This window comes from Gobio gobio (assembly GCF_949357685.1).
Source record: "Gobio gobio genome assembly, chromosome: 6".
Taxonomy (NCBI): Eukaryota; Metazoa; Chordata; class Actinopteri; order Cypriniformes; family Gobionidae; genus Gobio; species Gobio gobio.
This window is the reverse complement of record NC_137102.1, coordinates 19,313,959-19,326,935: the sequence shown is the minus strand read 5'-3', so window position 1 is coordinate 19,326,935 and position 12,977 is coordinate 19,313,959. Positions and strand designations below refer to the sequence as shown.

The 12,977-nt window shown below is 37.2% G+C and overlaps 1 protein-coding gene across 5 annotated transcripts in view; it reads right to left on the bottom strand.

The window, feature by feature from the left end:
* Positions 1-40: 40 nt before the first annotated feature.
* Positions 41-12,977, bottom strand: part of evi5a (ecotropic viral integration site 5a) — a 30,071-nt gene continuing 17,134 nt past the window's right edge. For all 5 annotated transcript variants that reach the window (XM_079818604.1, XM_079818605.1, XM_079818603.1 and 2 more), the window contains 3 exons: positions 8,399-8,545; positions 7,389-7,463; positions 41-754 (listed from right to left, as the gene is read on the bottom strand). In XM_079818604.1, the coding sequence (XP_079674730.1) occupies positions 665-754; positions 7,389-7,463; positions 8,399-8,545 (312 nt within the window). In that variant the 3' untranslated portion in view covers positions 41-664. The remainder of the gene's footprint in view (positions 755-7,388; positions 7,464-8,398; positions 8,546-12,977) is intronic.

Here is a 12,977-nt window from a genome sequence, read left to right as displayed (position 1 = left end):
ATATAATTTGTTAATAATAATAATAAAGAAAGGCCTCATTGAAATTAATTCTTATCTTTTATTATTTCTTAGATTATACTGTATATATCACCATAGCATTCATAGTGTAAAATATTATTTATCATATTATATATTTACATACTAGTGCATTATACATGTGTGCAATTTATTGTGTACTGACAGTGACATAAACAATGTTTTCATAAACTCTATATGTTTGAACTGCAGAGATGAAGCCCTGGACCTAAACACTCATATACAGATTCATTTGACTGAAATCACTGTTGTTCAATCAGTGGGATTTCCAGTACTGGTATCCAGTAGTAAGATGTTTATTGCTGACAATGTGTAAATGACTAAAAACCTCTTTTTACAGTGTCATGTTTCTAACAAATGATTTGCAATGTTTACTTGAATGTATGATAACATCTCCTTTTTTTTTTGGCAAGAATGCAAAATCATGTCACTTTTAAGTGTTGATGGCAAAACTGTCACAGTATGTCTTTGCTCATGACACTTGATGTGTTGCAGCATGATTAGCAGCTGGAACTGTGAACACTCATAGTGGACGCTGCAGCTGTGGGTCGCGCTCTTAATAGAACATCTTCAGCGTCTCGGTGCTTCTGGAGACAGGCTGACGGGACGTTAGGGCAGCTGTCCATTTTTAGGTGTCATTGTGCTCCAGAGAGGCGGATGTGAAAGGCTTCAGCGTGGATTGAGAAAATGATGTAGTATGCTTGGAGAGGCTCTGAATCTGTAAAAAATGAAAACAATCCCGTAAAAGCGACATATTGCTTGAAAACATTACACAAAACCTGACAAATAAGTGCTGATCATATTAACACTTATACTACGGGGCTGTTAAATGTTTGAATCTGATTGGTTGACGAACGTTCTGAGGTGTGCAATTGTTTTTTAGGGAAACGCACGGCTAAAGTAGTTCCAAGCAGGTCTTGACCACATAACAGTTCCATATTTCTTCTCCAAATGATTTCAGTTATTTCGAAAGGTCCTTACAGACTACAACAGCAAAAGAACCAAAACCCAAGACACTGACCAAGCAACAATAGGATAAAAACAACAAATTATTTCCTTTTTTTGCAACAAAATTATGTTTTATTACGGAAGCACATAATGTTTTTCTCCCGCTCTTTCTCTCCCACTCAAACGCACATACATACAGTCACACAGAAACTTATGTACAGTACGTATGATTTGATCAGTATAAGAGTTTAACAACTTAAAAGCTATGACATTTCTCACTAGCGAGGTAATAACGGCGCTGTTCTTGAAGCAGATAAACTTACAGTAGAGACGCTGCTGAAACACTGTTGAGAGACTCAGGTAAATCATATACGCACTCTCTCTCTCTCTAATAACTGCATTAGTCTGCTATCAGTAGCTGAAGCCTCCATTACTAGCTCTAGAATTACGTTTTGGAATAAGCAAAGGAGGCTTGGGATTAGATGCGTAAGAAATGAGTCTTACACACAAGGACAAAAACCTGACAGATGTCTTGAAATGATCAACAACAATGTTTTGAGGTGTGGTCACCTTAGTATAAGCGGAATAATTGACTCAGGGCCGTTAAATTATTAAAAAATAATGCACACCCAAGGTATAAGGGATAGTTCATCCAAAAATGAAAATGTTGTCATCATTTACTCACCTTTAAGATGCTCCAAACCAGTTTCTTTCTTCTGCTGAATTTGGGTAACCAAACAGTTGATGGACCCGATTGACTTCCATATATGAAAAAAAAATTAAAAATACTATGGAAGTCAATGGGGTCCATCAACTGTTTGTTTACTGACATTCTTCAGAATATCTTCTTTTGTGTTCAGCAGAAGAACAAAACTCATATAGGTTTGGAACAACTTGAGGGCGAGCATAAAGCATACAGCACTGATGTTTCTACATTGAAAGGATTGCCACAATTGCCACTGAAAGTGACACCTCACATATTTAGGCTTTTTTGTTTCTTTGTTTCTGTTTCTGTTATTTTAACTCTGATATGCCTATAATTCTTAATATTCTGTTGTAGGTCTGTATAGTAATGGGTTTCGTGCGTCTCAGATGCCATAGTGACCCGTAGAGTCAGATATTCACTTTCTTAGAGGTAAGTGTTTTTTTTGTATAATAAAAAAAAAAAAAAGTTTTAATGAATAATGATTATTTATTTATTTATCTATCTATTTAGTTTGTTTTTTATTTTATTTTATTTTATTTTATTCAAATGCTCTATAAAGGCAGGAAATCCTCCATAAATGAATTGCAAATATTGCCTCTTGATAAGAAAAGTTCTGACACCGTGGTCTATTAAGAAATTATCTTAAGACGAAAATCCTCTGTCTTCAACCCCTTTAGATTAAAGTTAATGGTAGTATAAAGAGCACATGTGAAGCAAAGTTAAAGGACAGACACTCAGTAGATATCTCTAGCAGAGAGTGTAGACGTGACAAAACCTCCTCCTCTTCACATCAAGAACAGGAAACCAAAGACAGACTTCAACAGACAGTATGACTGCAGCAATAGGTCAAAACTTCAGAAACACTGAGGTCTATTTTTCTTTCTCTGCTTTCTTCTGAGAAGAGCCTTTCTGCATCTCTTTAGGGAGTATGTGATTGAAATAGCTGCATAAAGTAGCCGTGATAATGGTTTGAGGTTTCTAGGTTCTCAGAGCGTTGTTCACTTCTGTCTGATAGTTATGGGCAGATGGACTGAGATGTATACAAGCTTTCACAACCACAAAGTTATTTCTGAATTTGAGACTACAGCTCAACCAGAGTTCAATCAGAGATGGTGCATGGCTTAGCAGCTCTTTAAAAAAGGAGACATTGATTATAGCCACACACATCTCTCAATTTAAAACCGTCTTAAACTCAGCAGCGTTACATTTCTGCATCAATACGGACTGACACAAGATCTAACTAACACAAAACAGTTTATGAGCCTGTGCTATCAGTATAAAACAGAGTATCAATCAAATTTAATCAGACTGGTTCCCCTTGCCACCACCAAAGCCACAGAAAATCAGTCAGAGAGCAGGAGGTGTTGAGGGGCGCTCGCACCTACAGGCTATCTGATAGCGGCAGTTTCAACAGACCTCAAACTACTGACAATGTTTCTGTTCGCTTCAGATAGGAAGTAGGAAAGTAGGAAACATCAGGGCAAATTTATGCATCAGAATCAAAACTACAGGAGAGTTCCTCTGGGTAAATTGGTAAAAATCAAACTTCTTCATAGTATTGGAAATAAAAGCCTGCAGCTATTGGTATGAAACAAGTTGTTGGTTTTAAAAGATGTCCAAAGAAGTGTGTGTGTTATCTGTTGTGATGGTCACTTGTCATGAATCTACTCTGACCCTTTATGCATTCAAGTCTTTTTGACCGGCAAAAAAAAACCCCCACTATAAACACAGTTTTTAGTAAGGGAACCAAATTTCGAAAATGTGTCAAGAATAAAAAATTTCCCCTGGTTTCACAGACAATTAACTAATCCCAGACTAAAATGCATGTTTGAGCTGTTTTAACTGAAAACAACTTTCCTTGACACATCTTAAAACATGTCAGTTGTTTTGTCTCAAGATGCACACCAGTAATGTTTTTTTTCTAAGGCACATTTATAAAAGCTACTTAAATGTCCTGATTGAACTAAGGCCTAATCCTGGCTTAATCTAAGTCCTGTCTGTGAAACAAGGCCTTAGCCTCTTTCCCATATCTAACAAACACTTTTAGGACTGGATTTTGTCGATAAACATGAATATGCGTATACACAAATACCAGACAACAAATGTAAGTACACTCTAAAAAAAAAAAGGTTCTATATGGCACCAATTTTGGTGCTTCAGTGGTGCTTCAGCGGTGCTTCAGCGGTTCTTCACCGGTTCTTTGACCAAGGTGCTATATAGCACCGCTAACTAAGGTGCTATATAGCACCACTACGATATACAGAACATGTTAAGATATGGTGCTATATAGCACCAAAAGTGGTTCCTCTATGATTACGACGAAGAACCATTTTTGGTGCCATATAGAACCTTTTTTTTAGAGTGTAACATAAAAAAGAAACTATATCTAATGAACCACAGCCCAAAAAAGTGTAGAGCAAAGGTTAAATGACCTCTTCAAAAGACCATCACACTCTTGCCTATTCATGGACCATTCCAGCTTGCAAAAATAATCATCTTTTTCACTATAAAAATGTGTTTATTAAAGTAAAATGAATATATTATTTGAAAACATTCTAGAGTGATATTTATGTCATTTTGATGATGATCTGTTAGAACCTTTTGAGCAATCATGAGGTAAATCACAAAGCGTTATTCTCATTTCATTTAAATATATATTCAAATATCATTTTTCATAAATATTGATACAACAAATATATATATAAATATAAATATAAATATATATATATATATATATATATATATATATATATATATATATATATATATATATTTTTTTTTTTTTTTTTTTTTTTTTTTTTTTTTTTGAGATTTGCTGTAGATCAAATATTATTTAAAATTTAAAAAAACTTCTCTTTTTTAATAAGTGTGGTAATAACATGATAATAACATGCAAAACTATAAGCTTATGTTCCGTGACCCTAAAAAAATAAGCTGCAGCCTTTACAAATCAGTATAAAACTGACAAAATAATGGCATTTTTGAACTATGTATGAAATCCCAAACTAGTTTCCAGCACCACCGATTCATCCACTGACTGATTGTTTATCAGATGGCTTTATTCTCTTCTAGTTGCACCATGTGAACAGCAGTTTATCTCACTACCACCTTTTCGACAATACTTTGTGGCAAGACAATAATGAACCAGGCCGCACGGTTAACCGGTTACAATGGGAGGAGGTCTTCCGTTATCTTTGTAATCAGCTATGCTCATCATGAACCTGCACGCCAGGGTTTCTGGTTGTAAATCTACTGAACAGTGGGGTGCTACAAATCACATGGAGGCAGACGTGTTGAGAGGTGCTAAGAGTTTCCTGGCCATTGTGTGGCTATTTGAGAAAATGTTCTCTCAATAAGGAGAAGTTTGGCTCCACAGCATGCGTGCATGATCATGGCTCTGACGGCTTATCGTGACACGTGTATTTGACTAATTTCATTTCAGTCAGAGGTTTCGTTTTGGTTCCTCTGTGTCTTGTTGTGCTGCAGTAATTAGCATTAGCATGCTCATGTCTGTTAGCTTAACTGTGTCACCTCTGACACACTGACAGCACAGTCTAATATGTAATCTGTGGTCTTACTGGAAGACTAATTTGTCTGGGTACACCACCTCGGCTTGACAAGGTGGCAAGTGACAATCAAAATGTAGAAAATCTTGTCATAATTTGAATGAGCGCATACGACAGGCTGTGCTTTCGTGCAGTTGTATTTCCCTGCTTAAAGTCAGCATGAAATGAAAATTCAGCCTATCAATTTTGTAAATGCGTGTAATTGTTCTTATCGTGAATGATTAGCATGTACACTGATCAGGCATAACATTATGCACTGTAAAAAATCCAACTCACAAACATGTTGACAAATGATAATATTTTGGTTAACTGGACAATTAAATGCAAAAAAGTTGGCTTAACTGGTCAAAATAAGTTGGTTCAACAATTGTTGGACCAACCTAGTATTAATTGTAAATTCGATTTGTAAATGCAAGTTAACACATATACAAGTTGCAACAAGTTAACAATGCATTCTGGGTGCATCATGCAAAACTCATCCATGGCTCCCAGAATGCATTGCGGTATGAAGCATGTCACCACTGTTGAGATTCATAGGCTGATTCTTGATGTCTGTGTGAGAAAATCACATAGGAGGTCAAAGTGCTTAGTGTACAATCGGTTTTAAACCTTAGTCAACTATTTTGATTAAAACCATGTTTGATCTTTTCTATAATCACAATTTTAAAAAAGGTAATAATATATTTCTCATATTAAACTCAGTCATAAATTCCGTGAATTAATCCACTACACAATGGTTATATTCTCATCATTGAGCAACTGACAGCATTTAATTGTGTTTTCTTGCCAAACGTTAAAAAGTCGTCAAACTGCCCAACTAAAGAAAACACTCATCACCATGATGGTGACATGAAAAAAAAAAAATGTTATATATATATATATATGTTATAACTTAATCAGCTGAACAAAAGATATTAAATTGGGAGACATGTGACCTTACTCAGTTAATTGAGTTAAGTGAACTACTTTGTTTAAAAGTTGAGTGAACTCAAAAAAGCTGTGCAGCAAGTTGCCTTACAATTTTAAGTTATGTCAACTTTTCTTTTTTTACAGTGTGACCTACTCTTATCCTAATATTGTGTTGGTACCCCTTTTGCTGCCAAAACAGTCCTGACCCGTCGAAGCATGGACTCCACTTGACCTATGAAGGTGTGCTGTGGTATCTGGCACCAAGATGTTAGCAGCAGATCATTTAAGTCCTGTAAGTTGTGAGGTGGGGCCTCCATGGATCGGACTTGTTTGTTCAGTCCATCCCACAGATGCTCGATTGGATTGAGATCTGGGGAATTTGGAGTGTTTTCTGACACCTTTCTATAAGAACCAGCATTAACTTCTTGAGCAATTTGAGCTACAGTAGCTCGTCTGTTTGATCGGACCATTTGGGCAAGCCTTCACTCCCCACGTGCATCAATGAGCCTTTGCCGCCCATGAGTATGACAACTTTTGAAACATACTGACCAGTGCAGACCGGGAACAGCCCACAGGAGCTGCAGTTTTGGGAATGCTCTGACCCAGTCGTCTAGCCATCACAATTTGGCCCTTGTCAAACTCGCTCAAATCCTTGCACTTGCCAAATTTTCCTGCTTCTAACACATCAACTTTGAGGACAAAAATGTTCACTTGCTGCCTAATACATCCCACCCACTAACAGGTGCCGTGATGAAGAGATAATCAGTGTTTTTCACTTCATAATGTTATGCCTGATCGTTGTATATATATTTCAAATTTTATTTATTTTTTGACCGTAATGTTTAGTCAAATGTCACCTATTTATTACATCATATATAAGCACATTACACAACGAGTCGTTCGCTGGGCTTGGTTACAATAAAAACAGTTTTTGTACTAACAAGGAAGTTTCCAGTTCTGAAACGTACATGATATTCTTATAGGATTCTTGTAGGATAACCTCTTATATGTCAAAAGCTTAAGCAAAAATTTTTTTTTTTCAGTTCATAACCCCTTTAATTGTAGTTGATTCATTTGTGAATTAGCGTAACCATGAATACTGATCATCCAACCCCTTGTTAGCAAATCTGGCATTCAATCTTTAATGGATAGTTACACTGCTGGGCCTGTTGAAGTGCAAAAAGGGAAACGCTGTGCCATGAAATGAAAAAGGTCAGACATACTTGAGTTTGTAATTCTGCGATCTGCTTTTGGAGATTTGCGATGATGCTCATGTTCTCGTCCTGCTTTTCTTTTCTCTGGAGAAAAAGTAAACACCGCTTAATTTCACTGAAGCACAGCAAAGGATGAAAACAGGTAGCTACAAAAGCAGCAACAATGTCAGCAGTGAGGTAACATTCAATGTTTTCAAATCAGATTTAAATTAATCTGAATCTTTTCGTCTACCACCAACACGCCAGACTAGCCCATCTTGCAGAGAGCTCTTTCCGAGTGACATTAATGCAAGCAGGCAAGCATTAGTTTCACATTACTGTAAAGTGAGATACAGTGTTGCCTTTTTCTTGCAAAATCACTTCTGCATAAAAGAGCTGATAGACAAGTGTGATGTGGGGGACTGGTCTGAGTGTGTGAACTACGCCAGCATCTGAAGACTCGACCAGGAGAGTGAAAAAGATGTTATCGTAGCTTTGCTTCTAGAAAAAGCAGAAGATACTGGTTTGGGTGATCAACAGACAGGCCACTCTTGCACTAAGTCATGTGTGGTGAATAAATGGAACAGTCGCTGATCTGAGCTTTACATATGAACTGTGTTTGTTTGTGGACTGTGATTAGTGCTCATGGAAAAGGCTTGTGCGTTGTGAGGTGCTTTCATTTCCGCTACTATTCCGGGCTACTCTTTTATGGTTGTAGTTTTGAAACAGTGAGTATTTGAATGTTTATGGATTGGCCCCATTGTAAGTGCCTCACTGTAAGACAGATTTTTTGGGATTTATTGGAAATCATTTTTGTGGTCATCAACATGATGCCTCACTCCTCTATCCCATCAACTGAGCTTAACTTGTACCGAACCCGGAATAGTCCTTGAACACAGAGCTGGGAAGAATGAGAGAAGTTTAATGATGCTCGTGGTCCAGGATTAATTTAGCCTGAAGGAAGTCAGCGAGGGTAAATGACACTGTAATTATACACCTCCAGACTGTCAAATAGCAGATGATGTCAGGTGTGGTGTTACCTTTTGTTGAACAGCTGAAAACTGTTGTCTGCTCTGTTGTAATTGGCTGCGCAGATCTTGGTTCTGTGATGTCAGCTCCTGTAGATGATCTCGCTGGCTGTTCACATGCGCTTCTGTATGCTTTAGCTGGTTACTGTGAATTTTGTTCTGTAGTGATATAATAAAACGGTTCAAATTAGAGGACTGAATCGAGTCGCATTTAATAGCCCCATGTGAGGACATACCGGTAGTTTAGCAATGATTTGCAGTACTAACCGTGTAAGAGATGATTTAGGAGTCATGTCTTATGCAGACATTTTAAGTCTGGAATGTTTCCCAATCAGAGATAAGAATAATTTTGAGATCTCAGGATGTTGCATCATGATGCATAGCAATGACACATTAAATTCTCCAGCTGATAAGTGGAAACTGTGTATGCATTTGAATAAAATTCAAAAGTCAGTTTGTTGGTGGTGGTGGTGGTGGTGGTGGTGGTGGTGGTGTGTGTGTGTGTGTGTGTGTGTGTGTGTGTGTGTGTGTGTGTGTGTGTGTGTGTGTGTGTGTGTGTGTGTGTGTGTGTGTGTGTGTGTGTGTGTGTGTGTGTGTGTGTGTGTGTGTGTGTGTGTGTGTGTGTGTGTGTGTTGTGTGGGGGGTGTTATATCTGAAAAAGTGCGAAGAGGACAAACTGAACTATTGAAATGGAGTTAAAATATATTCAGTTTACTGTATTCAAATACAATTATTTTAATCAATTAGTATGATATAAGGAAATAAAAGTTTTAAATTGCTTTATTAAAATATAATAACCCCAAAGGCATTTAGGCCTATATGCATATTTATCATTTTGTAAAAAAAATTATAAAAAACGAACATTTCACAGTTGAAAACGTAGGCCTTAATGTGGTCCATCGTATACTAGTATACAATTCAGTTTGTCACGTTGTAAATGACAAAACCACATTTCTAACGATATTTTCCTCTTTGTCGTAGGCTAGGCTAGTCATTGTGAGTTAGCCTATGTTTAGGACTCCGACTGTATGGCAAGTTTGAAAATCTCAAAAACGGATAGATTGGTAACGTCTTTTTGTCTCTAGATAAAGACAGCACGAACAAACTGATCTGTCATCCATTCTATCACGCAGCACGACTGAAGCGAAACGGATTGCGCAATTCACACTGCGCTGCTGCCTTGATCTGCGTCGCTGTCAGCGGCTCGTGATGCGCAGTGCTCGCACGAATGGTTTGTTCATTGGTTTGAATGACAAAATAACCTCATAAAATTCATACACTACACGGTTGAGGGCACAGGGTATACGTAGCCTACATTGTGTATAATTGCACAGTGCGTCATTTGGGATGGGAATATATATCTAATCTGAATAGGCTAATTAACCCTCAGTGATAGCCGACTATATATTTTATAATGTAGGCCTATATTAATATATGTTATTATTTATTATCAATTATTATTATTTAATAAATGATAGATTCACATAATCAAGCGCCAGCGTTAGTTCTGGCAGGCCACGTAGTCAAGCTCCGCTATCAGCTGATTGGGAAATTCTAACTCCGCCCCTCTTTCAGCTGATCTGTTTCAGCTGATCCTATGCTCTCAATTGGCTTCTCTCAAACAGGGCGCCTTACTTAAGCACAGCTTCACTTCAATCTGCCTGCTTGGACGCTTCTGCTGCACGCTGCTTTGCAATCAGGATAAGAATTTATGGTTTTCCTATGCTTTATCATCTATGCATTTTGTGCAGTCTGCTTTATCAAATCATCAAACCATACACAAGGCTTTTTAAAGTGCAATGCCTTTCACTTTGTATTCATGTATCAAGCGGAGCTACAGCAATTCTATGTTCGTTTTGAGTGAGATAAGTAGGCTGTGTTGGCTAATGATTCAGTCACGCAATGTGAGCATTATTTTGGCAAATATGTATTCAATATTTACATACTTGCTTAAGACCAACGTGAGCTGCAGCTGCATTTTCAGCAGAGTTATACCAGGACATGGACTATTTCATAACTATGGGAGCAGTAACAATTATGACCATGTGTTGGATACTTTCGTCAGCTTATTACTAGACTAACTGCTGTCTCGTACGAATGATTTTTTTATTTTTTTATTTTATTTTCCCAGCTTACCCGAGTATGGCGGTTCAAGTCTAACGTTACAAGCTATTTCCTCAACGAAAGCAACCCCACTTGCTGAGCCTGTTATTTTATAATTTGGCAAACGTTTCACTGGGTTTTGTGTCTCGGGCTCTGGGATACGTGCTCCATTGCAGCGTGTTTAGCAGCGATGGGCGGCGGCCGATCGTCATGAACGTGATCCTGAAAGGTGGCCGTCAGAGAGGTATTTATTAGTTAAAATCACTCACTGCTCAAATGCATGTTTTGCTTTAAAACAAGATTTGTCAGGAGCTAATTAAATGAGGAATTCGGCAAGCAAAACAGAATCATATCACAAGGAATTGTGCAGTGCAAAATATAGCGAGAGCAATTCGCCCCCACACGGTTCACCTCACATTCATTCAGGTTGTAAACGTGAACTCGCGTTTTCGTAGCATGGTTCACAAACGGTCTAATTTGGAGTTTGCATCGCGGCATTATTTCCATGGACTCTCTGAAGGTATACTAATGTTATGTGGCTGACTCAAGAACAATTTCAGAGAAATCTGCACTCCACAAATTAAGTATATCAAGCATATGTCTCAGCTGGCAATTTCACACTCATTCATCTGTCTTCACGAAGCTAAGTTTATTTGAACTCTGTTAAAACTATCAGGTCATTGGCAACGTAATTGACAATGGTATCTGCATTGCTTAAGTTTAGTCGTTTTCAGTGAAATGCTAGGCTTATGGATATTGTTCTTGTCTCTATAGTTGGTATTTATAGTTGGTATTTGTAAATTGTAACTCATTTTAAACTAAAGTTGCTATGGGAAATTTTGTCTTAAGCTATAGTTGAGATTGGGAACGCATTTGTCTTAAAACTATTATTAATATTGGAATTGCTCGTTCTTAAAGCTATATCTAATATTGAAGCGCTTGCCTTAAAGCTATACTTGTATTGGAAATGCTTGTTATTAAAGCTATAATTAATATCGGAAGTGCTCGTCTTTAAGCTATAGCTAATATCGGAAGCGCTTGTCTTAAAGCTATAATATTGAAAATGCTCATTCTTAAAGCTAAAGTTGCTATTTGAAATATTGTCTTAAGCTATAGTTGAAATCGGGAACGCACTCGTTCTTAAAGCTATAATATTGGAAGTGCTCATTCTTAAAGCTATAGTTTATATTGGAAATGCTTGTTCTTAAAGTTATAATGTCGGATATGCTGTTATTAAAGCTATAATTAATATCAGAAGTGCTTGTTCTCAAAGCTATAATTAATATAATATTGGAAGTGCTCATTTGTAAAGCTATAATTCATATCGGGAGTGCTGTCCTTAAAGCTATAATTAATATTGGAAGTGCTTGTTCTTAAAGCTAAAATTAATATTTGGAATGCTTGTATTAAAGCTATAATTAATATTGGGAATGCTTGTTCTTAAAGCTAAAATTAATATTGGGAATGCTTGTCTTAAAGCTATAGTTAACATAGGGAAGTGCCTGTTATTAAAGCTATAATTAATATTGGGAATGCTTGTCTTAAAGCTATAGTTAATATCGGAAGTGCTTGTTGTTAAATCTATAATTAATATTGGAAATGCTTGTTCTTAAAGCTGTAGTTAATATTGGGAAATATGCGTGTTCTTAAAGCTGTAATATTGGAAGTGCTTGTTATAGCTATAGCGATATGATAACATTCTTGGTAAAACTATGTATATTGGAAATAGCTTGTTGTTAAAGCTATAGTGTCGGGAACATGCTTGTCTTAAAGCGATATGGCTACTGGAAAACTAAGTTTTCTCAAGCTATAGATGTTGGAAATGGGCTTGTCTTAAAGCAATATCGTAAGCTATAGTAGAGTTTTGAAACGTGCTCGTAGGTGCTATTGGAAACGCTTGTTCTTAAAGTTATAACTAACTTTAGAGTAGAACTTTGGAGGTACTTTTCAGATTTGATTAAGATTACCACAACACTATTTTTCCGGTGTATCAACTTGCACCGATTACTCTTTCACCCTTAGACTCACCCTAAATAAGCTTTTCCTCAAAGCTATAGGCACTATGGGAATTTGATATTATTAAAGCAGTAGTTTAAACCTGATATATTGCTGATGCGTTTTACTCGCGGTCACATGACCTTGCATTTCTTATGTATCAATTTATTCCTAGCACTTCAGCATAATCCTAAGCACACTAAACTGATAGGATAAGGGGATGAACAGCGTTTTATCTGAATCTGACTCTGCTTTGTCATCTATGTTAGCCTACCTGAGGAGCCATCCACAAGCTGTTCAACAGGATCCATTATTCGCTTGGAGGAGGGAGAGCTTGTGCCCAGAGTCTTGTTTGCTTCCTGTCTCCGCCTGCTATGCATACTGCAAGCTTCCCTCAGAGCATTATACAGCTCATTCTCTGTGCATAGAGGCTGCTACAACTGCAGCTTCCTCCACTCCTGTCTCTACATTGAAGGCCAAGAGGCGATTTGTC